This window comes from Ahaetulla prasina, chromosome 1 (genome assembly GCF_028640845.1).
Source record: "Ahaetulla prasina isolate Xishuangbanna chromosome 1, ASM2864084v1, whole genome shotgun sequence".
Taxonomy (NCBI): Eukaryota; Metazoa; Chordata; class Lepidosauria; order Squamata; family Colubridae; genus Ahaetulla; species Ahaetulla prasina.
Window position 1 is genome coordinate 70145451 of NC_080539.1, and position 25436 is coordinate 70170886.

Sequence of the window (25436 nt, forward strand, 5' to 3'; positions counted from 1 at the left end):
TCTGCCATTCAGAACTATCTAGCTATTTCTAAAACAAAATGTTGAAAATTGGTTTGTGTTGTTTTCCTCCACAATGTGTGCCGTGCCAAGGATCATTTGGCTTTTGTCTGTTTGTTGTTAAATGTTATTTTCCTATGTTTTAACTTCATGACCCGTGCGCTCTCATAGAGAGGGACTCCTCAGGGTGCCGTCAGCAAGGCAATGTCGTCTGGCGACGCCCAGGGGAAGGGCCTTCTCTGTGGGGGCTCCCACCCTCTGGAACGAACTACCCTCTGGACTTCGTCAGCTTCCGGACCTTCGGACCTTCTGCCGCAGGCTTAAAACATACTTATTTAATTGCGCAGGACTGAGTTAGATTTTAAATTTATGGTTTTAAATTGGGTTTTATTTCTGTATTTTTAATTATTGGGCTTTTAGAATAAGTTTTTTAATTGTTTTTATATTGTATTTATGTGTTTTTAAGTGCCTGTAAACCGCCCTGAGTCCTTCGGGAGATAGGGCGGTATATAAATAGGATCAAATAAATAAATAAATAAATAAATGATTCTAAGTTGCCTCCTGCCACCCAGTTACTGAGATGGCATACAAGTCAACAAAGTTAATGAAATAACTAAATCAGAACTGACTCATCAGTAACAATTACTAAAATGTGTAATGTACAAATAGAAACCATCCAAATAAATGAGGGTTTCTGATCTATAGATAAGTGCCAAAGTTACATGCTATAGGCAGTGGTGGGTTCCAGCCAGTTTTACCACCGGTTCACATCACACACACGCTTTGCGCGCAATCACCACATGCATGCTCGTGTCACTCGCACATGTGCCAAACTTGCATTTCATGCAAGCGCCTTAAGTAAAACAACTGAAGCAATCCACTCTGGCAATCCACTCTGCTACGCCTTACAGCTGAACTAAAAACAAAGGAATAAAGGTAGGTATAGCGCAGGGGCGGGCGGGAGGGCCCAGCTGACATTAGGAGCGAACTGGTTTGCTCTCATATCAAGATTTCTGCTACCAGCTCTTCTGAACTGTGGAAAACCGGTAGCAACCCACCACTGGTTATAGGCTGAATAAGCTATAAAATATAATGTTCTCTGCTAAACTGTACTAAAAATATCAGGGATATTAAAAAAGTAAGAAGCTTTGCACTATTTTATCACTTACCATAATCACTAACAAAATACTCATACATTGTATGTGTTTCCCCTTTATCAAATGTTGGCAAGTCCAGTTTGCTTTCATGGTTTCTCAGGAAAGCTTCCAACTTCTCCCGGCTATCCAACTCTAGAAGGGATCCTAAACTCCACATTATGCCAAAGACAAATAACTTGTGAAGATGCGCCAGACATACAATGCCACCTTCTTCCTTAGAGGGTATCAAGCCTTCCAAAAGATTAATAGACTGAAAATATTTTAAAAAGAAACAGAGAAGAGAAAGGGAGAGAAGTAAGAATACCTGGAGTACAATCTAAAATGAAAATAACTGCAGATTCACATAATACATTTTGCTACTAACAAGGGTCATAGCAAAGTTGTATTTAATGTACCTCATATTTTCCAATAGCTTTGTCAAGAAAAGGAAATTTCTGTGTTATTTCGATAGCCATATGGCATGATTTTGTTAGATTTATTAAAAATATACCTGCATGATATAGTTACATTCTAGCAATTCCATTTTTGGAGAAAGATTCAGTTTCATATAAGTATATGCTGCATCAAAAACTTTGTCATATAGACCCAATAATACATCTGCTTCTTGTGGAGTACGAGTCTTCAACCATCCCTGTGGGGGGGTTGGGGGTGGGGAAAAGGAGAATGCTAGTCAGCTGTCCCACAATTTAAAATTTTTTTTTTTTTTTAAAAAATCCTCTCCGAAAATATACCTGCAATATTGGCCTCCAGGTTAGGGCAGAAGAACTGATGTACACCATACCCATCCTGGAAACTGTGGCAGGAGAAGCATTTTCAATATTGTGCACTTCGAAGAGCAACTTGCAAGTAGGAGCCATTGGAATCCGATCTCCATTTGCTAAAGTGAGAGTCTTGTTATCATCAAGCACCGAATTCAGATTTTCAATCCAAATTGCATCTACTGGGCCATCTAGAATCAGAAAAATATTCTCCCCTGGAAATAAAGTGAAAGAGTTTACACAAAGTCGAAAACTTCTTGTTCAGTTAATAAGCTCATCATCATCGTCATCCTTTTCATCATTCTGTAATGCAGATCTCAGATTACAATTTGACTATATGCTGCACATTTTAAGCCCTGCTGCTGCAATCAGATTCAAGTCTTTTATCCACCTAAGAAAAGATGGTAGTGCAGGTATTAGCTTTTTTTATTGGTATGTTTTCTCCCTAAAAACTGAAATAAAAAACAATTTGTATTGTAGAAAAGTATATTATTTCATATTATCTTGGTTCAATTTATTATCTTGGGATATAATTCCAAGGGGGGGGGAGGGATATCGGTATAGATGAAAACAAACACTTTTAGTAGGAAAGTGATATTCTGGGATTATGTTGCAAGTTATTTCTTAATTTCAAAATATAAACAGACTCTTCAGTGGATTTATTATACCTTTCTTGGCTTTAAGGGTTTTTCGCCACAAGGTGGAGAAAATTCCATCTGTCCAATCATTTGTTGCTGTATCCAGTTTGCCAAACATCTGAGGGGCTGTAATAGCTTTTGGGTTCATGCGCATTTCTCTGTGAGGATATCCACATTCTGTCATCGCCCTCATCAATATAGTTATAACTGCTGTTTTCCCAGATCCACTTGGTCCAAGCGTCATCAATCCATGGCGGACTTTGGAAGTTTCATATAACTAAAGAAGGAGGGGTGGTAGGAGAGGAATGGAGCTGGATTATTGGCCTTGCTTTCAAAAATATTTTCTCTGGAGAAGGGCTAAGACATGAAGGTGAGAGGGCATATTTTATGAGAGGCCCTGAGCCAGCATTAGGAAAAAAGCTCATTGTCATTAGAAAAGAAAGGCTAAATTCTAAATGGTGGTAAATCGTGGATAGGAACTGCTAATATATGTATGTATGTATGTATGTATGTATGTATGTATGTATGTATGTATGTATGTATGTATGAAATATATTGGGATTACATCTAATCCCAATATACTTAATAGAGAAAAAAATCTCTATTACTACTCTTTTGGCTATTGTCTCCAAATGCCATAGAATACAATACATAAGGGCTCCCTGTAACATCAATTTAAAAGGGGATTTATAAATAAAATATTGCTGTAATATAGAACAGGGGTCTCCAACCTCGGTCCCTTTAAGACTTGTGGACTTCAACTGGACTTCAAAGCAAAGCTGGCTGAGGAACTCTGGGAGTTGAAGTCCACAAGTCTTAAAGGGACCACAGTTGGAGACCTCTGATATAGAACACTGATCTTGAAGGGTGCTATATCACAAGAGGGTCTATGAGTTCATATCAGCTGCCCCCTTCAGACCTTTTCCTGACATACAATTTCCAGAACTTTCAACCAAAATGGCCATTGGCTGATTACTGTGGGAGAGCTATATTCCTAAATTATCTGAAGGCATTAGGTTATTGGAAGTGGAGGAAAAGGAGTGTTATATCTCTTTCTAGTGAAGTTATATTTGGGTAGGGTTCCTGAATATTAATAACTACATACATAATGTAAAATATGTAGTCTTACACTTGGATTATTTGAAAAGAGGCTTTTAAACATATTTATTAAAGCATATGAGAAAAATGATGGTAAAATTCACATTGCGACTTTTTTTAATTAACTGAGTTTTATATTCTACAGTACTGTCTTCTGAAAGCCTAAAATGTGTAATGTTATACCTGTACAAGTTTAAGATTCCAAGGAGGATGATTAATCAGTCCTGCCTCATCAACCTGATTTGCAACTGCTGCTTGAAGGTCAACGTAAGTATTACTATCCAGTACCAGCCCAGGAAAGAGATCGTTGATAAGGCTAAGAAACAAGGGCTCATCTTCATCTACCTGGATAACAAACCAAAAAAAAGGGGGTTTAAATATAAATTGTTGATTTGTCAGGAGGGAGCAGCAACAGAAATATTCAAATATATACTTCTTGTGAGCTTGAGAACATAGAGACCAAGCTAGATACAATTTATGAAGGTCAATAAATTATACGGAAGTACTGAATAAATTCCAACAACCTGATTCTGTTGGGTTCAGTGGGGTTTCAATATTATTACTTTCTGTATAATTTCCTTAATTTATTGTATGCAAATCAAGTAACTATATATATGCACAAGAGAGTACGCAGTCAGACTGAGAACCACATACTTCTAGAGAAGTATACAAGAAGCTATTAAATCATTTTCATAATTACTCTAGCAATGGGAAGTTTAAACAGTTTCCAGAGTATTCATAGCTTTTACAACATTTCATATTTCACTGAGAGAATAGTTTAAATTACATTTTACTGTCTATATTTCTTCTTTTACCAAAATTAGCTGCTGGCTTCCCTGATCAAAATTAAAATTATGGCCCTGTGTAAAGGAAATATATGTTTTCTTGCTCAAAATCAGCCTTCAACTTTTGATCTGAAGATATAAATTATTCTAAACCTTCTTAAGTACAATAATTAACTTTAAAGAGAATGATGCTTTCATTAATTATTCAGTGGAATAACTGATTTATAAATAATGACAAATATTGTCAAAATATAATTTTACAACATCACATTGTTTTCATTTGAAAACACAGTTTAAAACGATACTAAAAAAAAATAACAAAAATATTGCCAGCAGACCAATACCAACACTGCAGTAGATAAATTCTTACAAGTTTAGAGAGGTTCATGTCCCTTAGACCTCTCATAACCGTACTCATTTCACTGTCATCTGGTCTTGCCCTCTTCTGTGATCCAAGAGTTCTCAGCACTGAAAGGATATTTCTTAACCCAAAATCATAATGAACCTAAAAAACAAAATAGATGAATCAATAGGTTGTGCATGTTTTTTTTTTCTTTAGTAACAGCATTCACAGAATTGTGAACATTTGAAAACCTGTAAAACCTACAGGTTGCAGATAAGTAATTCAATACAAGCATATACACATGTATGTATAAAAAGTTTGTCTCAAGTGATTAGATAAGAAGGCATGGTTCCATTAGCCTTGATGAAAGCAGCATTCTTCCCTGTCCAAAAAGCCATTACTGGATCGAATGATCATGACAACTTTTATCCAGTTTCCAACCTTCCCTTTTAGATATAGTACCGAGACACCACTGGACATGCTTGTTGGTGATCTTTGGGGGAACTGAGAAGGGAATGGTACATCCATCGTTGTGCTTCTTCATTTCTTGGCAGCTTTTGATACAGTCAGTTACTATATTTTTCAGGAGTGGAGTGCATCACATTACCATTTTTTCCCTTTCTCTGTAGTTGGTTCAAACACACAGCCCCTCACCTGTGAGGTGCAATAGAGCTCAACACAGTATACTCAACATCTACATGAAACTTCCGGGTGAAGTCAACTGTATGTTCACAGTCCTGTATGGATCAGTATATTGATGATATCCAGTTATATATGGTGACCCTGGCCTGTCCAAGCAGTGCTGTTGATGTGCCTGGAGGCTATGTTTTATACAGCTAAGAACTGTTAATTCACTTCAAAAGCAACCACATATAGGGAGCATTAAGGTGTTCTGAACAAGTATTATTCCCTTGTGTAGTATTTGTGTTAAATTAGATACACCTAAGTTGCTATCAATTTTAAATAGTATGACAAATACATGATATTTCAAATAGTAAACCTTGATCAATTACTTGCATTTGTGGTTTCTGAAGTTATACAATGGCTGCAATTTTGGAAGAGTCACCTGTCAGTATTTTTTTAATGGGAAGTTGGGTTAATGAAATTGATATTTATTATAAATACAACTTCTGAAATATAAGCTTAAATATACTAAATGTCCTGATAAGCCAGTAGAAGTTTGCTTTAAAAAAACAACATGGCATTAGCTTCTTATGGTTTTAAAATAAGGCTAATAAACTAAGGAATGTCTAAACGTATTTTGGATGTTTCAGGGAAAACTTAGTAAAAATTGGTTAAAATTATCCTGTGCTTACGGATGATCAGGATTTGAAATACTAACTCGTTTGGTTTGATTTTGTCCTTTTATTATCACATTTTGGGTTCACATAAACAGAATCATTACTATGATTTTGGATCAATTTTTGTGTATTAGATACGTGTATTAATAGGCATTACCAGAAGCCATATATATTTTGTACAAATTGGGTGAAGTTTGTTTTAAAAAATTGTTTACAAAAGCAAATGAATGAAATTTGATCTATAGTAATTAGATCTGACAGAGAAGGCACATTGCAGGTAGCATTTGTCAGGGACTTATATCTGGTGGATCCCAGGAGGTGGGCCTTTTCTGCCATGGTGTCTACCCTATAGATCATTCTCTCATCTCCATCCCTGTTATCATTCCAGAAGTCCATCAAGACCTGGTTATATCACACACCTGGATTTTTCAAGGAACTGGAGATGTTCTTCAATGGCTACATTGTGGTTGATCTTTTAATGCTCTGTGTTGTTTGTACATTTTAAATTTTATTTTCTTTTAAAAAATTAAAAAGTACAGGTAATCCTCACTATAAAAAACAGTTGCTTGACAACCATTCAAAATTATCATGGCCTTAGTAAGAATGCTTTACAGCTTATAAAGCACTTTCAGTCATCATAAAATGTTGTACTGTCCCTCCACAGTCATATGACCATGATTTGCAATGTTTTTTGCTATTTTCTGGTAGGAAAAAAACTTTTGAATGCGCTTAATGACCACATGGTTAATTTAACAACTATGTGTTCCACTTAACAACTGCAGTGACTCAGTTAATGACCATCATAAAAGTCATAAATTGAATCAGATCGTGTGGTAACCTGCTTAACGAGTGCCCCAAATTATGACCAAAATTCTGAGCCCAATTGTGGTTGTAAATTGAGGACTACCTATATCAGGGTGTCAAACTTAAGGACCAGGGCTGGATACAGCCTGCGGGGTGCTTAGATTTGGCCCGCGGGCCCACCCTGGAAACAGCACAGGACTGGCCTATGATGCCTCTACCAGTGAAAACGGAACTGCTCCATTTTTCCTGGCAGAGCGCTCGGATCACCACAGGTGCCCCCGACACGAGTGATGTCCATGGATGGCCATGCCCACCCTGGCTACTCCCACTCCAGCCCCCCAAGATCAAACACAACCCTGATGCGGCCCTCAATGAAATCGAGTTTGCCACCCCTGACCTATATATATTTATGGTTCCACTGATTGTTGTACACTCTTTTTTATAAGATGGGCAAACATATAAATGCGATTATTAAATAGATAAATAACCTGGGTCTAGGGTATTGCCAGTTATCGTCACCATGATAAAGGAAGACTTATAAGGAAGTTAGCCCACACTCATCTAATCATTCATTCTATAGCTATAGGCCAACCAAAATCAGTTAGGAAAAGCCTTGATAAGGTTTCCAAGTTAGGTTTGCATGTTTATTTTTATTACTTAAAAGATTGTGATTGAACTGCTCTCTGTTAGTTATGACCACCTTTTGCCCATGGCCAACAAGAAGACAAAATATTACCTGTTTAGTAAGCTGTTCTTCACAAAGCTTATACAGAACAAAGAATTTCTGAGCCAAAATGACGTTATCAATAAAGCCGCAGCTTGCAAGTTTCACTCTCATGATGATCTGAAATGGAATCATACAGATTTAAGAAATTAATCAAAAGTAGGGAGGAAAAGAAAATAGCCCAGGCTAAAAGAGTATATGAGGCTTGGGGGATATAAAACTGATGCCTTATAAATTTAAAATGATACTGCATGACAATATGGCACAGTAATAGCAGTACCTGTCTGTCTGGAACCATCATCGCAACAGTTCTAAATTGAATTTTCAAGTTTTCTGGTAATTCTTGCCGCCCAGCATAGCCAGGATTCTATGAATAAAAGGAAACAGAAATAATTCAGAGCAGTTGGACTGATTCTGATTATATCAAACCATAGGTCATATTAGCTATAGTGCTTTTTATTTCAAAGTCAGCATGGGGGCATGTCCTTGCCTTTCATGCAAAAGACTCTGGTCTACCTGAATTCACACTGTAGGAGTGCAGTATATTACTTTATATGGAAGCTAGCCTGAACCTCCTATCTGTTTCCCGATTGTGAGAAAAGAAATAGCCATTTACTCTTGGTCATATCCGGGAGCATGGTGCATGGATTCCTATAGTCCCAAGCTTTATTATAGTCACAAAAATGTTCTTGGAAAATAACAGTCTGAACATGTAGTTCCAGGTACATGTTCTGTTTTTACGTGATTGAAGACAGAAGTGCCCACCACCATGGGGCTGTTATTCCATACGTTTGAAAAGATTATTGCCACATCTCAAGAATTCTCAGAGGTATAGTATATGCAAACATTGATGGGCAATAAATGGAAATCTGTGAGCAGTCTTTACTTTCACATCTCCTTAATGTAAACATTGCTGTCTTTTTGATTATAATTTTGCATAAGCCTTAATATTGTTAGTTCAGATGTAATATCTGATTTTCACATAGACATGGTAGCTTGCTATTTGCCAACAGTCGCTCCCTATATTAAATCAAATTTCTCACTTCTAAATTTAAGTGCACAGAAGTATTTATCAGCACAAATTATTAACATGATTACAACACTGCAGTTTGGAGTGCTTTTCTGATCAGATCAGATTAAAATGTCAGATCCCTGGTAAATTTGATTGCAATTCATCTCTCATTCTGAATGAACAATTAATCAAGTGTTATTTGTAAAAATGTAAACACAACACAATCAAGTAATAGTGGGTGAATGAAAATAATATTCAATAGACCCTGAACAGATATCACCTTGCCAGATGATAAAAAATGTCCTCCCTGAACCAAAGTATTAGATTTCAAAAACTCATCGATAGAGAAAATTCTTAAAAAAGATACCATGTGAACCTTATCTGATTAAATATTTGTATTTTATGGAAGTCCCTAGTTCTGTGGAGAAGGATCTAATGCTGGAAAAAAAGTGGAATGGAAGAGAACAAGGGAATGACCAGCAGCCAGGTGGTACATTTAATTACCGAGACATTGGCAATAGGAACACTGTTGGAAGATCTGAGGGACCAGGTCAGGAGTAGATCAACATGGAGAAAAATCTATCTATGTGGTCACTAAGAACCAACAATGTCTTGATGGCATGTAATCAATCAGTTTTATTTGAGGAATAAAATGTGCAATAGCTGTAGATTTACAAGCTTGTAAATATATTGCTAGGATAGGCAAAATAATTAATGAAATGTGAATTTATTTTCAAGTAAGTTGTATAACAAATGTATGATTGATTTGCACTCATCAATAATTAAAAGGAACCTCTACACTCTCATCACAATAAATTTACCATTGTCAGAAAAATTCCAAACTCAGGGTTTAAGTCCACTATATCTCCATCCGAAAATATAAACTGCTTTTTCCTTTCTTTCCTTGCTGTCAAAATGATGTAAATTTGTTGAGCTGCTACTGACAAGACGGGTAATTCAATTCTGTTAAATTCATCAAAACATCCCCAGGAGCCAGATTGTGCAAGGCCTGAAATAGGAAATGATTTATTTTTAAACAGATTACAACTTCCCTGTAATTAATGTTTTCACATTCTTACCATATTGCGGCAGCATCTCTTTTCCTAGAATCATACCCAGAAAGAAATATGAAGTGTCTGAACCTGGATATTAAAATATCATAAAAAAGCAAATCATCTGGTACTGTCACCCATTAGTAAGGTAAATGTTGGATGCCATTCAATAGCGTTTGAAAGCAATACTACTAAATCAGGCATAATACTGCACAGGCAACTTATCACAAACATAGAAAAACATCTGAAAAAGATGTAAAGGGAAAGATCTATGATAAGATTCTCTATTAGCCCCATTCAGAGCTACAGTGACAAACCTTTCCCTCTTTTAGTTAGGCTGCTGACTTGTGAATAATCTGTTTCTACATTTACAGTACAACTGTCCAGAGCACAGAGCATACTACATCACTATGCAATCACTTCCATGCTAGCTGGAACCTAACGATATAGGATTACAGTTCACATAGAAACAATTTGTGTAGAGCTAGATTGCATCTCTAGTAAAATTAGAAGAGATGAGGGATTATTTATCTCTATGCCTCTGCTGGAGCGTGTTAACACTCAAAGGTAATATTAGATGAGGAATTTTGTTTGCAATCAAGATAGCGTACATATTGAATTTGGATATCTAATCTTGTGTAATGGTATGTGGGAAAGACCTTGGAAGATGGGAAAGACCTTGGAAGATGGGGGAAGAGATGCTGCCTCAGGTATGATAAATTAAGAGATAGTATAGGCTGCATACTGCATAATAGGCAGAGAAATCTCAGAAATAAACCTCCCTAATTTATCAGGCTGTAATAGAGCCACTGGGCAATTTGGAGTATCAGACTTTCAAGCTTCTGCTAATGAAGCTTTACAATAAAAGTACAGTTATTTCATCTGGTCATGATTCCTGTCTGGTCTGTCTTGAAAGGCTAACAACCTGCAATAATATTAATTCAAAATGATCATGGATTTGACTCCTAGATATATAGGTTGCAGACCAGGGATTTCTGATCATGGTACTGTGTCACTTAATCAGTAAATCTTTGTCTCTCATCTAATCTGAAATGCTTTTCCGCAGAGTCTACAGCTAAAATGACTTCTTAAAATGGTTGATACAATAAAATTCTCTTTTATGCATGAAATATCAGTTGTGGCAATGGTGGGTTTCTACCAGTTCACCATGGTTTGGGCGAGCCGGTAGTGGCGGTGGTGGGAGGCTCCGCCCACCTGCCTGGATGTCATCATGGACGCTCCTCGCATGCGCAGAAGGCTTTCCGCATGTGCAAAAACACCCCAAGCACACACGTGCTCCCAATTTCAAACCGGTAGCAAAGGTAAGTGGAACCCACTACTGAATTGTGGGCATTGTACATTTCTGAAGATATTTCAATCATGATAATAACTAAAGTGCTAAAATTCTAATTATAAAAAAATACTGCTTACAACTATAAAGTGCAGGATCATAATCTCCCAATAGATTTTAATTTTCTGTTGCATTCAGCTGTATCTTATGTAATATATATGATTACATTTCTCTAGGTCTTCCATGAAATCTATTTTTGATTCTGTATTTCTAGTTTATTCTGGTATTAACAACCCAATGTTACTTGACAATATTTACTCAAAAATAAATCCAACTTAACTTCAGTTTCATTGCTCTCAGAAAAGAATTCTTCATTAAGCAAAAATTAGAAATGCAGAACCTTCCTTGTATAGAGTAACTTCAAACAAACCCATTCAGCCCGTGATTATGGGTATTACATTACAAATTCTCCAGGGTTTCCAGTAGTTAGAAATGCCAAGGATTGAATCTGAGACTTCCTTTTTTCAAAGCATGTGCTATACCAATTAAGTATACTTCTTTTCTTTTTTCTTTTTCCCTTTCGTCTCCTCTCCTTTAATTATTCTTCATCCTTAAAGGAAGCTCACTTAGTTTTCTTTTCACCCAAGACCAGCTTATGAAACATGAGCTACTGTATGAAGTCTATGCTCATAGGCTTATTAAAACTGCACACATAGGTTTAGCCAATGAAGATTATCATGCTTACGGCTTTGATTGAGATTGAGAAGATAAAGGGAGAGGCTGTGCAGTTTCAGTGCCAGAATCAGGAGATCAAAGACCCTCCATTACAGTAGCTTCACTATCTTTTGTGGTGAATACATAGTAATTCTTATATGTGGGGGGTAGAAGAAAGAAGTGAGAAGACACAAGGCAATATTTAGAATTGTGGGTGGTCTAAAAAACGGAGCAAGTGACAAAATGTGTCTAGTGATGTTGCAGTGCAAATCCTGTGATTTATGAACTTGCTGATAATGTTGGAATGCAAGCACAAGAAGCAGATCATAACAATATTTGTATTGTGATGATGCAATGTAAATGCCATATTTCCATCACTTGAGCTTATAGCACCTATTTAGGAAGCAATGCATTTAATTTGCATTCAAGTATATTTAAAACAACTGAAAACCAGAAAAAGTTACTATATATTTCTCACTAAGATTATCTAGAGTAATATGCTAATTTTGAGCCATTAATAACATTAGGAAAAATGTAGTGACTGCCTTTATGTAAGTGTGCTATAACAACGTTCATTCAAATATAAGAATAATATTCAGAATAGAGTTTAATATAAATATAGAAAGATGTAGAAAACTAGCAAAATGTCATACACATATAGACACCCCAGAATCTATAAAAATACAGGCATGTTTTATCTTTGTAATAACATCTGTGTTCCTATTTCTTTTATACAATCAATTGTTGTGGTCCGCCAGCAGCCTGCGGAGCTGTCAACGGAGTCGGACAGCGATGAGGCTGAGGAAAAACATGGGCCAGTCCTGGAGACTTGGGAAGGCCTGGATGAGGGCTTTGCATCAGAGGCAGAGGTGGGGCCAGGGCCATATGGGAGTGATGTACGGACTCTGAAGCCTCCAGAGGCTGACAGTAGTGAGGCAGAGAAATAGGAGGAGCCTGTTCCTAATGCGCACATAAGAAGAGCTGCCAGAAGGCAAGAGCAGCTAAAGCAAAGAGGATGACTTGGGAGTAGGGCCAAGAGATGATTGGCCCCCTCCCATAAAGCTTAAAAGACCAACAACGGCGTTTGGGCTCTTTGTCAGAAAACAACATCAATAGCTTTGCTTCTTGTCTTGCTGCATTTATTTCTTGTCGGTGTCTTCTGCTTTTGAACTTTTGCCAAGAAAAACCTTTGGCAGTTTGCCTAATTAGACCAAGGTTGGTGATAAGACTGAAGAATTGTGTTATGAAGAATTTGCTTTGATTTAGTTTGGACAATGCTGAGAATGAGTTAATTCTCAGCTGTTCTAATAAAGTCTGTTTTTGAACTGATTGCGTTTACTACTACCTACTTGGGCCTGGGTCACAACATCCATGCTCACATGTATGCTAATATTCAAAGGCGTTATAAGCTATCATGAAAAGAGCTGTGATTCCTGACCTCTTCCTCTGAGCCAAATACATCTCAGAAAGGATATATTGGCAATCAGGGAGAGTTGGTAAAACAATATCTGATTCTTGAGGCTTTCTTTATGATCTGCTTCTTGCTGTATAAACCTCTGTAACGGGCTGCGCAAGAGCTTTCCTGGATATCAAAGAAATATGATGGCTATCTTACTTGAGGTACAGTTCAAAAACTTTCTTAAGGGGCCTTCTTTCAAAAACAAAAGTGGGGGGCCTTGGTGACAGAGTTCTTCTTGAAAAGGAAGGGAAAGAGGAGAAGGAAATAGTTGATTTGTCATTTTCTTTCTGCTTTTAAATGCCTTTAGCCTTAGTTTGTAGTCAATAGGAAAACATTGAATACAGTAATATTGATGGGCTCTCAACTCAGAAGGCAAAGCAGTTTGATGTGCTTGAATGAGCAGGGTTATTTCCTCTGCCTTTCTTCATATCCATCCCAATTATTAATGAGATGGAACAGACTGACTTTTCCCATTCATGAATTCATTTGCAAAATTCCTATTTTTTGAATGAAACATATTCTGTAATCCCAAGCAGATTTACAGTAATTATATCCTGGAGTTTGTGTAGGAATGCAAATGTCATTTGATAGTCTTCTTTATATTCATGAAAGCATCACTATAAATCCTAAAGTTCGGTTCATCTTAGATATTATGATTTAGAATAGCAACGAACTGCTACAGAGTAGCAATTCATTTTATTATACAGCATTTTAGGCTATCGAGTCCAACCCCGTGTCAGTTTAACTGGCTGTCTAGCCTCTGCAAGAACATCTTCAATCTTAAAGGTTCTTGGTTCTACCATCAAACTGCCCTTTCCTATCCCTGCGCTCCATTATTTAGTATCCTAATTTCTAGAACAAGGTTTCAAATTCTTTCTGTTATGCCGAGTCAGGTATTTGCTATCATTCCCCTGCCCTCTCTGCTCTCTTCTTAAGGATAAATATCTCCAGTTCCTTCATTCTATCTTCATAGGGCTTATAATTTCTTAGGAAGATGATGATTTTATCACCTAATCCAGGGGTGTCAAACTTGCGGCCCATGGGCCAGATGCGTCACGTACTGATCCCGCCCCCACCTGGTTTAGCAAAGGGGGAAAAAGTCCCGATATGTCATGTGATGCTGACGTGATGACGTGAGTTTGACACTCTTGACTTAACCCTTCTAATAAGCCAAATCTTACCTTTGAAAATTCGTCCCAATCCTCTGAAATCCATTTGATCCGAACAATTAAATACTACTACATATTTCCCCAGTGCTTTCCCCATGTCCTTGGTTGTTTCTGTTTTACCAGTCCCTGCAGGTCCCGCTGGGGCTCCTCCCATGTTCATTCCCAAAGCTTGAGCTAATGTAATATAACATCTGTAAAGATAAATTTGGCATATATTTGTACACACAAATGATTCTTTAAAAATGTTGAGTTTAACAAATAGAGTGGAAAAGTATAGAATTTAATGCAGTCCCTTCTTTAAATTAATTAGAAGTTGCAGGGAGAAAAGATTGTGCTCCAGTTGGCAACACTAAGACTCCAGCAGACTTAAATATAAATAAATTATTCACACCTGTCAGTTAAAGGGGTAATGACGAGACGATCTGTGCATCCCAGAAATTCATTTTGATAAACAAAATCAACATCAGTAATAGACACCAATGTCTGATCAAGATCTTCCTTGAAGTAGAATCTGCACTGCTTTAACCATTCAAAATCACTCACTGATTTAATATGCATTTTAACCTTCAAAACAGAAAAGGAGCCTGAATTATATAACTGCACAGAAACATTTTTTGCATGATGAATTTCAGAGGTGGAATGATAAAATATTTGTTTAGCTACTGCCCCTGCCAACTTCCTCTCCAATTAATATTATCTCAAATTAACACATTTAATGTTTGGTTTTACTTGCTTTGTTATTTTATTCTCTTTCTCACTTTTACAGTAGGAATGTTGCGGAACATTTGCTTTGCCCATTCTCCAGTCTTTCTTCTGAAGATGAGACCTCAGTTACAGAAGTCCATCATTGAATTGCTTGCCAATTACTACTAGACATTTCTGCAAAATTTCAGCTAAAAATATACAAATTCATTAATTTTGTCTTTAAATATTCAGAACTAGAATTGTGTGTGTGATGCAGATGGTAATGGCCATCACTGGAGGGTACAATTTTCCCACTCAATCTTCAGTGTTCAATCCCATACTGATGCCCTGCAGAGTTTCACAGTTATAGAGCCCTGATAGTGGAGTGGTTAAAATACAGTATTGCAGGCAAACTCGGCCCACAGTCTAGAGTTTGAATCTGACAGCCTTAAGGTTGACTCAGCTTTCCATTCTTCTGAGGTCACTAAAATGAGGACCCAGATTGTTGGGGGTTATATATACATTATATATACATTATAAACCGCCCAGAGATTTCTGTAAATCACTACAGCAATACCAATAGCCCTTAGGCTTATATACCAGTTAAGTGCTATTGCTATACCCAAAAACAGTACCATTGTAACATAATTTGAACAATTTTATATGCACATTAACATCTCAAGCATTAATATTTCCATATTACCAGGTCATCAAAGATATCACGCTGATGCACATGAATGGTGATAAGGGTTTCAAATTTCACTCGGTCAAACTTGGAAAGGTCATGAGTAGTCTGGCTAATAAGAGTATTTAGAATATCCAGAAATTTCTGATTGGTCACTGACATAATTTTCCGATCATCTTTTGCATTTGTTAATGCTTCTTCTGAATCATGGGTCCATAGCATCTGAATTCCCAGCAATCCTACCTATAATTTAAGCAAATAATAAAATGTGTACAGTAACATTTATAGTTCGTTTCAATGAATGATAAATACTTCAACAACCTTCAGTTTTAAATTCTAATTTAGGGTGTGATCGATTTGAACAGCTAAGAAATTGGGTTTCATTATAGACTTTGCCTTTTAGGCAGCTTGAAAAATCAGAACGCTTTCAAAGATATTCAGAATAAAAACTGAACCTTCTTTTGCTTTATTGCCACAGAGATAATGAATAAGGAGCACTCTAAGGAAAGGGGCTTAGGAAGCAAGTTGGAAGTTTAATAAAGAGTTCTGTGAGGAGGTTTCCATCTTTCATCATTGTGGGCAAGGTATGCTGGACAAACTCTAATTGGTTCTTATCTCCTTTGGATGTGAGGATAACCAAAAGAAAGAAGTGTTGAGACAGTTGGTGATTTCATCTTGTCTGAGAACCTCTGAAATTATGGGAAAAGTGAGAACTTCCTATTTCTAAAACTGACCACTTGTATATACGTATAATTAAAGCAGCCACCATGTCACATTGAATGATTAATGCACATAAGTATTTTTGTCTCTTCTTTCATCCTTTTTATCTTTTTTCCCAAAATTGTCACTGTTGCATATTCACTTTATACAAATCTGAAACAAGCCATTGTCTAAATCAATCAATAAAAGAGAGTCCAAATTTGCTCAATTAGCATTAAGCAGTTGTATTCACATGAAAACAAATAGATCTGTACACTATTAATTACTTGCTACATTTATTGTTACAAAAGGCAAAATTACTGTTCACAAAATAATGTAAATTTTTCCAAGCTTTTTATTGATTATTGGCATACAAATTCAGCCTCTTTGCATGCTTGTGTTTGAATACCAACTATTTTTTCAAATTTCTCACCTGTGCTGGAAAATGATATAGGAAATTTAGCAGTTGATAGCCTGGATCACTAATCTGATAAAATGCAGCCCGAATTACACAATGTAATGAAGACTGTTGCATTTTCAATAGGTCCAGCAGCCAAAGCTCTACGGGTCCTTTTGCATTTACTGGGGTGTCCAACTGAAATAATATGTAACACATAACATATATGTAATACTACCTATTATGGCTTAGCATTATGTACATATCAGATCATAACACATTCAACAAATATAGTTATTTTTATGCAACAAAATATAGTATTAAAAAATTCTGACCTGGTATTGAGTATGTATGCCACCACAGAGAAATACAAAGTACATAAAAGAAATTGAAAGCAAGAAGACTACTTTCCTTTAATGGCTATAACTTTCAATCTATTTGATTCTTTTCTGTTCTGATACTCTCCAGATGTCTTGCACTACGATTACCAGAATTCTTAGGGAACATTGTGAAAGATGTAGAGTGTAACACATCTGGAGGTTACCACATTGAGGTGGATTTGCTTATTTCTTTCAAATAGCAGGAACATCACAAGTCAATATAATGTATTGAAAACTACTGCTATAGTTTTAAACATTAGATATGTATGTTGTCTAACAATGTCAGAGAACACTACCTCCTGCTGTTAATTGTGGATTACTAAACAAGGTTATCTCAAAGCTTAGTATTTATTAAAACAGTGTTTCTTAAAGTAAGGGCTCTGCAAAATCAAAGTTATCTGCTATCCTATGTTGAAAAATAATACAATATTAAATTGTGAATTGTGGTATATTGAGCAATGAATGTATTAATTTTAACTTTTAACACAGTAAACACAGATAAATATATCGTTCAAAACTCTTTTGGGGTCCACCATAATTTTTTTAAGTTGAAAGGGTTTTGAAAGACAATGTTTAAGAAACATTCCATTAAAGAACATATTTAACATACAATAGATAACATAATAGAAACTATGAATACTACAGTTTTACTCCATACCATCTGAATGACAGTCATTAAAGGTAGTTAAATCACTTTAAAACATTAAATTCTATATTTTCAATAAAATTTGAATCATGCTTTGAAAAATCTTGAGGTGGAAAGGAGATTACTTATAGCTAAGATAATTTAATAAGATATTTTTTGTTTTATATTGGATTGTGCCAAGCAACATGAGTTTCTTTTTAATTCAGGAGAATTCTGGAGTATAAAATAACTATTTTTAAAATTAAAATTATACTAATTTAACAATGTAAAATATTACAGGAATTTTTTCTCCTTCTCTTGATACAACTGTCATAATGCGATCATAATCCTTTGGGTGAAATTCCACTTCATTTATATTGTCAGATAAACCAGGAAGATGTGGCTAAAAGAAAAATAAGACCAATTACAACAATATAATTATCATTTAAATTAGCCATTCTTATAAATAAGATCACATGTTAGAGGAAAAAAATGTAGACCTGAAGAATCATAATATAAGTAGTTTGTGCTGATAACTATTCTGACATAATTCAATATTTATTGAGGAATTATCATATGATAATTATCCATCCATATATATAAGTACAAATCTATGTAACACTTGTAACCTACCTGAATAGTGTGAGAATCACTAGCCTGTCCAAGTATCTCCAGAAGGGCAGGATCAGAAATAAAAAAGAATCTAGGAAACAGCAATCTTTTTTTTTCCAAATACCTTTAGTAAGAAAAGAAGAATATTTCAGAAAAACAATCGTTCTCCTGTTTTATGAATGTGTTTCATCAGCCAAGACTGTAATTATATGTACATACAAATATTTTGAGCGTTCAGCTGAATTTTTCAACTGTGTGAAGCTGTCACTGAACTCCAAGAGCCAATGTCCTTTTTGTTTTCCCTATTCAAATTTCTTTATTGGTTTTTTTCCTGTAATCCTCATATTACTTTCTTTTTTCAATTTATGTAATACAATTGGAAGTCTGCTTCATTTTGCTTTAGCATCTTCGAACACAACTTGCACCAGAAAATCAACTTAAAAATGAAGTACAAATGAGGAGAACCCTGAGTTTGGTGCTATAAATCTAGTGCTATTTTATTATTTTTGCTCCCCTTAAATATTACCAGTGAATTAAATATGCAAAACTTTTACTGTCAAGAGATAAATGTAACAATACTATTTTATTTTGCAACTACTTTTAATTACTTTTTTAACATTTTAAAAAATGAAAAGAAATATCCAAGGTTAGAGAAATTACATGCATAAGTCTAAATTCATAAATTTACAATTAGCTATGCATGCTATAAACTAATCTAAAATGCTAATATTCTCTCTTTAAATAACAATATTCTTAAAATTCTCTTCCAAAAATGTAATCCAGAATGTTACTAGAATAAGAGGCAGATTAATAAAATAAAAATAAAAATGCATTGTTAAATTATGGTAATAAAGCATTATTTTATCTCAAGCCATCTTTTTTGCAGCATTGAAAAAGTTATTAGTATTTTTTTTTACCCTGTAAGTGACTTCTGGCATACTTCCAATTGTTCATGTAAATGGGGTAAAAGTTGTCCCATAGTTTCATCTCCAACACAACAGCTAACGACATTGGGATTTTCATGTGCTCGCTGCATTATTTTTATCCATGATTTATCAATGTTTTGAAAACGTTTTGCTTCCTAAATAGAATAAATCCATATACACTTGAATGAGACTCAGAAGTCATTCTTAAAACCAGGCTAGATACGTTTAAGCTTAAATATTTGCACAGTTCAGCAGTAGCTGATTTACCTACTGATTTACCTGGGGTAACTGCTTGGCGATATCCCCACCTACAAAAACAGCTTCAAGGTAAACCCAGAGGTTTTGTACAATCAGCCATTCTTCAATTATATCACTAGAGGTGCTGAGTTTGAACACCCAGTTTTGAATATCTTTTTTAAATGGTGCATTGTATCTAAAAAGAGGAGGCAAAGAATAATTTCAGGATTTATGTTTCTCCATTAATAATTGTTTTAGCCTCTGACAGTAAGGGAGAAATATGAACATCAGCACAAAAGAGAACAAGAGAGAAGGGCAGTGCATACCTAATAATAATTCGAACATAAACAAATAATTGGCCCTAAAGCTAACAGTGTTTATGATGAAATCCCATCTATGGAGATTCTCAGTCATCCAGGTCATGGTTGTCCCAAAGGTGGTTGGGACGAAAAGTGAAATGTCTTCAAGAAAAATTGTTCCCTTTCATTATATCAAATTAATATAATTGTTGCATATTTTTGCTTATATATACGTTTATATGATGTGTTGTTGTTTTATGTCAATGTTTGTGTATACTGTTGTGACAAATAAAAAATAATAATAAAAAAAAACCAAAAAACAAAATCCAGTTCCCTTTTGAAAAAGCACCTTTGCGGTGATGAAATCCCATGATAAGCAATCTGTACATTGCTTATAATACAGAATGGGAAGAAGAATGCTTCAGAAAGCACAGCTTCATTCATTTGGTTGAAAATGCCTAGCAGACGTGAACATCTTCTGTCTTCACATACTGTATGTAGGGCTGTTGCCAAAATGGAAGGGAGAACATGGTATTGGAAGCAGACCAAGTCTATTGTATAACAGAGGAAGCAGTGATTGTTTCCTCAGACAGCTATGCAGCAGTAGGCAACTCTGAAATCCAAAGACATTATCACCCTGGCAAGCTGTTGAATGAAGGACAAGCTGTTCTTTACAGTTACTGTGTAGATTTTATGGGTTACAAAGTTGTTCATTTCCCACAGGCCACATGGGCTGAATGCCATGGCCCTTTTTTTCCCAGCATTGTAAAATAATGTGAGTAAAAGCTATAGCAATCTTTCCTTTGTGTTAGGCACGCATTTGAGAGAGACTGCAAATTTCATCTCTGCTATAAGGAGCAATCAGATGATTAAAAATTAATAGAAGCAAAAAATCAAAACCTATGCCATCATAGTCAAAACCAAGGAACAATAGTTAGAAAACTTGGTGATCGGTTTTCATTGTTTAATGGCGATAAAAGACTTTCTGAAACAATCCTTTGGTTATGGCAGGGATCTTTCCACAAAATGCTTCTGTTAATACAATTCAACTAAAGAACTCTGAAGTGCACAAATACAAAACCATTTTAGTATAAAACTATTAGTATGATGCATAATCAGTAGTGGGTTACCCCGGTTTGGACCGGTTCTATAGAAACAATAGTAAAACCGGTTGGGAGGCTCTGTCCACTGACCAAAACATCACAAAACTCTTCTGAGCATGTGCAGAAGCACATGAGCACAATGCGAACCGGTAGTAAGGGACCCACCCCTTGCATAATGTCAAATAACTTCTGCTCTATAATAGTCTTAGCTAGAATGGGAGAAATAAATGAACCCTGGGGGTTACCAAGCCTTTAATAGACAGAAATGCTGTTATCCAAGGAATACAGTTTCATATTCCATCTTCTGTTCCTTTTCATCTAACTAAAGTACTGAAGTTTGCAGATGATACATCAGCCATTAGTCTCATTTGAGATGGTGATGGATCTGCATACAGATGGGAGGTTACTGTGTTCCACTAACAACTCCAAATGAAAAGCTGTCAACATCTCTTTCCTTAGAAAACTGCTAAGAATCTATCCTTAGCATTAGTGTTTGGCCATGACTCCAAGTGAACCTAACCTAACCCTAGATTTATTTTCATTTGAATGGGATTTTCCCATGTATTTTACTGTAATCAACAAATAACTCTGAATGAAAAGCTGTCAATGTCACATTTCTTAGAAAACTAATAATAATCTATTCCTAGAATTAGTTTTTGGCCATGACTTCAAGTAGACCTAACCTAACCCTAACCCTAGATTCATTTTCATTGGAATTGGGATTTTCCCATATATTTTACTGTTGTCCACAAACAACTCAGAATGAAAAGATGTCAATGCTTAATAAGCCTCTAAGAATCTATCCATAGCATTAGTTTTTGGCCATGTTTCCAAGTAAACCTAACACAAACCCTAACCCTATTCCTTGATTCATTTTCTTTGGCAATGGGATTTTCCCATATATTTTATTGTCCACAATGAACTCCAACTAAAAAGCTATTGATGTCTCCTTCCTTATAAAACTGCTATAAATCTATTCATAGAATTAGTTTTTCGGCATGACTCCAAGTAGACTTAACCCTAACCGTCAATTTATTTTCATTGGCAATGTGGTTTTCCGATGTATTTTATTGATGTACACAAACAACTCCAAATGAAAATATGTCAATGTTGGTTTCTTTAATAAATCTTTAGGAATTTATCCATAGCATTAATTTTGGCCATGTCTCCAAATAAACCTAACCCTGATTTTAACCTTAGATCCATGATGGCGAACCTATGGCACATGTACTATAGGTGGCACGCATAGCCATATCAGTGGGTACACAAGCTCAGCTCATTTTCGGGCCTTCTGGGCCCACCAGAGTAGGGAAACAGGCTGTTTCCTGCCTCTGGGGGGCCTGGGGGTGGTGGGGAAGGCACATTTTTCTCTCTTACCTGGCTTTAGAGCCTCTCTATGAGTCTGAGTAGGGCAAAAACAGCCTCCCCCCCCAGAGGCCCTCTGGAGGCCAGAAATGTCCCGGAGTCCCTGGAGGTTGGGGACTCCAGGCCAGAGTCCCTAGAGGCTGGGGACAGCAAAAAACATCACTTCCTGTCCAATTGGAAGTTGTGCATGTGTGCATGTGCAGGGGCGGGGCACATAGAATTATGGGTGTGGGCATGAATGCAACCCCCCTCCCACCCACTCCTCCTGGCACACAATGGCAAAAAGGTTAGCCATCATGATGCCTTAGATGCAGAGATAATATGATAATATTATCTATAATTTTTCTTATTATATAAAAATAATATTATTTTCCATTCCATTCTAATCACCTCCTCCATATTTTCACCAGCTTGCTAACTTGATCGCATGCTGTCTTTTATACCTCTCACCAGAGAAACTGGGAAAAGTTGCAGAGTTGCCTTGCCCAGCTCAACTAAATCACAGAGTTATAGAGTGGTATATTTGCAATATAGCTCTGATATCGACACTAATTAAAAAGTACAAATTTGCCTGAATGCAAGGGCTGTTTTGCTAGATGTTATCCTTTACACCGAAGGGGTTACAAAACCTCATGCAGCAATGCACTCTGACAGTGTCTTTGCTAGGTTGGAGAGGCACGTGCCTTTGGTAACTTTGCAGTAATTGCTGTCAGCTTTGACGGCACCTGAGCATCTGTTTGCAAAGATGCAAGATTAAATCCAGCCTCCCTTTCCTCATTTTCTAAACAAATAATCAGTATGGCTAATGTCGACTGTGCCAGCCTTCCTATCTTGGAAATAAGAGGCAGTTCCTCAATAAATGAAAACGTATTGGTAGAAATAATTAAATTTTTCATGATTACCTGTTACTCAGCAGAGAACCCAGGACCATTAAGCTGTCCTCCATCATTGTGATAATTTCAGAAGATTCTGTTCCCTTGAGAAGGAGTTCTCCTCTTCCTTTGAATGCTGAAAAGCTCAAGACCTGATATGCCCAGCTATCCACTACTTGCGCCAGTTTAGCTTCAATATCCTTCTCTTTAATAGCAGATATACAGATGTCCTGTCCCGAAAAGAAATACCCTTAAACTATGCAAAACATGAGTGGTGTGTATCTTTAAAGCAAGTTATAAACGCATGGCAAAAAAACTAAACCTTCTTTCATGGAAAAATGTCATTCTGGGACAGAAGAAGCACCATCTTTAACTGGAGGAAAATACGAATTAATTAAAGGGGTATCCCTAGGAAAATAATCACTTGCTTATATAGGCCAACGAAAATACCAAGAAGCACTTGGGAACGAGGGAGAAGCTAACATTCCATATTCCCTCCATTTCTCTGCTTGACACCTGGTGACCCCAGGTCAATGAAAACAAGAAAAGCCAATAAAAAGAAGGATGCTGAAGCCATAAATTGAGTTTGTACACCTCAGACAACCTGATCTCTAGAAAGTGAAGGTCAATTGTAAAAAAAACAAAACTGCACAGACATTCCTGAGGTAGAGAGGATCATTTTACCTATATCAGTTATTTTGAGAATGAGATGGGTAGTACCTAAATTTGACAAATAAATAATAAACTATCTCAGGAATGTATAAGATCCTTGACATATGGGTAGTTTACAGTTGAGGAGTAAAAGTGGTGATATCTTCATGTTAAACCAAGTATGCGTCTTATGTTACTGTTTTAGACTGCTTTAAAAAGTAATATATTTCTATTTTAGTAAAAAGAAAAATATTTTATTAAACTTTACAATACCTGTAGAATAATTTAAGAAAACATAATGTGCATTAACATTTCAAGTCTAATCTCAAGGCGAAATTCGTGATATACCTCAGAAACTTTTAACTATGTCTGGTGAAATATTAATTGACTGCTTAATAAAATAATAGAACTTTTGAATATCAAGCAATCATTCAAATGTTGTGTTTTTAATGACAAATATGACAATTTCTAAATGTATCTATTTAAAGAATATTTACATGCTGTCTATTAGGTCCCATAAAGTGGTTTACAGTAGGAATAATGTTAATTATGATATACCTCTTATACTTTGAGCAATCAGACTTGGTTGATGGGACTTGATGTCATGTTGTCTGTTATGTATTTTCTAACAAACGATTTTGTTTTTATTTTTTGTGCCTTTGAATCATTGTTGACCCCCGGCAACTACCTGGCCTAGTTTGTGTAGTTTTCTTGGCAAGATTTCATTACTGAGTGTCACTGCCTGCTTCCTAAGGCTGAAAGAGAAAGAGAGAGACTGGCTCAAAGTCAGCCAGTTGGTTTTGTGCCTAAGGCAGGACTAGAATTCACCTCTCCTGGGTTCTAGTCTGGTGCCTTAGCTACTACCACAAATCTGTTGTCCTATCAAGTATTAGGGGATTTGAAACATTTTATCATTTATCAAACTTAAGTACCACTCATCTCACTAAGTAATTTCGGCTTATCAATAGCCTTTGAGTTGAAAATATCATTATAAACAAATGTAACAATGTTTAAAAAAGTAGAAATGATGAGCATATAACATGGAAATCTGAACAAAACATGCATGTATAAAAACTTGACATGTTGATATAGTTAAGCTCTTAGGACAACTTAAAGTATTAGCACTACACCTTAAAATATGGGCTTCATTGAGGCAGGAGATGAGTTTCAAGAAAACCTTCTGCTCAACATTTTTGCCTTCATCTTTTCCTTTTTTTGTACTAACAATAGTGACAGTTTTACTTCCTGTTGTTATTGAAGTCTTTTTTGCATTAAGCTCAGTCATTTGGATATTATAATAATGTAAGATACAATATCAACAGTTCCAGTAACTCACAGCAGAAGTACAAAAAAGCAAGACCATTCTATCAGTACATGAAAATATTATGCTTAAAGAAAATGTCATTGTACGAGTTCACATGCTTTTGTCAGGCCAAATGAATCACTGGGTTCAAATATTAAAATATACAAGGTATAAGGACACTTATAAATGTTTAAATGGAAAAAACTCTCCATTATAACTTATTTCCTATTAGGATAATGCACAATTACATTATGTATTATTATCCTCCTCCTCCTATACACACACACACAGACATC

The 25436-nt window shown here is 35.9% G+C and overlaps 1 protein-coding gene across 1 annotated transcript in view; it reads right to left on the bottom strand.

Moving 5' to 3' along the window:
• DNAH8 (dynein axonemal heavy chain 8) overlaps positions 1–25436 on the bottom strand; it is a 139199-nt gene that overhangs the window by 67312 nt on the left and 46451 nt on the right. Inside the window, exons 31-48 of the mRNA XM_058167819.1 lie at positions 23217–23416; positions 19590–19743; positions 19302–19465; positions 18406–18508; positions 18071–18175; positions 16804–16965; positions 15690–15914; positions 14694–14866; positions 14315–14493; positions 9439–9626; positions 7886–7972; positions 7618–7725; positions 4804–4938; positions 3832–3993; positions 2581–2827; positions 1886–2127; positions 1645–1785; positions 1167–1404 (exon numbers count right to left, since the gene is read on the bottom strand). Coding sequence (XP_058023802.1) covers positions 1167–1404; positions 1645–1785; positions 1886–2127; positions 2581–2827; positions 3832–3993; positions 4804–4938; positions 7618–7725; positions 7886–7972; positions 9439–9626; positions 14315–14493; positions 14694–14866; positions 15690–15914; positions 16804–16965; positions 18071–18175; positions 18406–18508; positions 19302–19465; positions 19590–19743; positions 23217–23416 — 3013 coding nt within the window. The remainder of the gene's footprint in view (positions 1–1166; positions 1405–1644; positions 1786–1885; positions 2128–2580; positions 2828–3831; positions 3994–4803; positions 4939–7617; positions 7726–7885; positions 7973–9438; positions 9627–14314; positions 14494–14693; positions 14867–15689; positions 15915–16803; positions 16966–18070; positions 18176–18405; positions 18509–19301; positions 19466–19589; positions 19744–23216; positions 23417–25436) is intronic.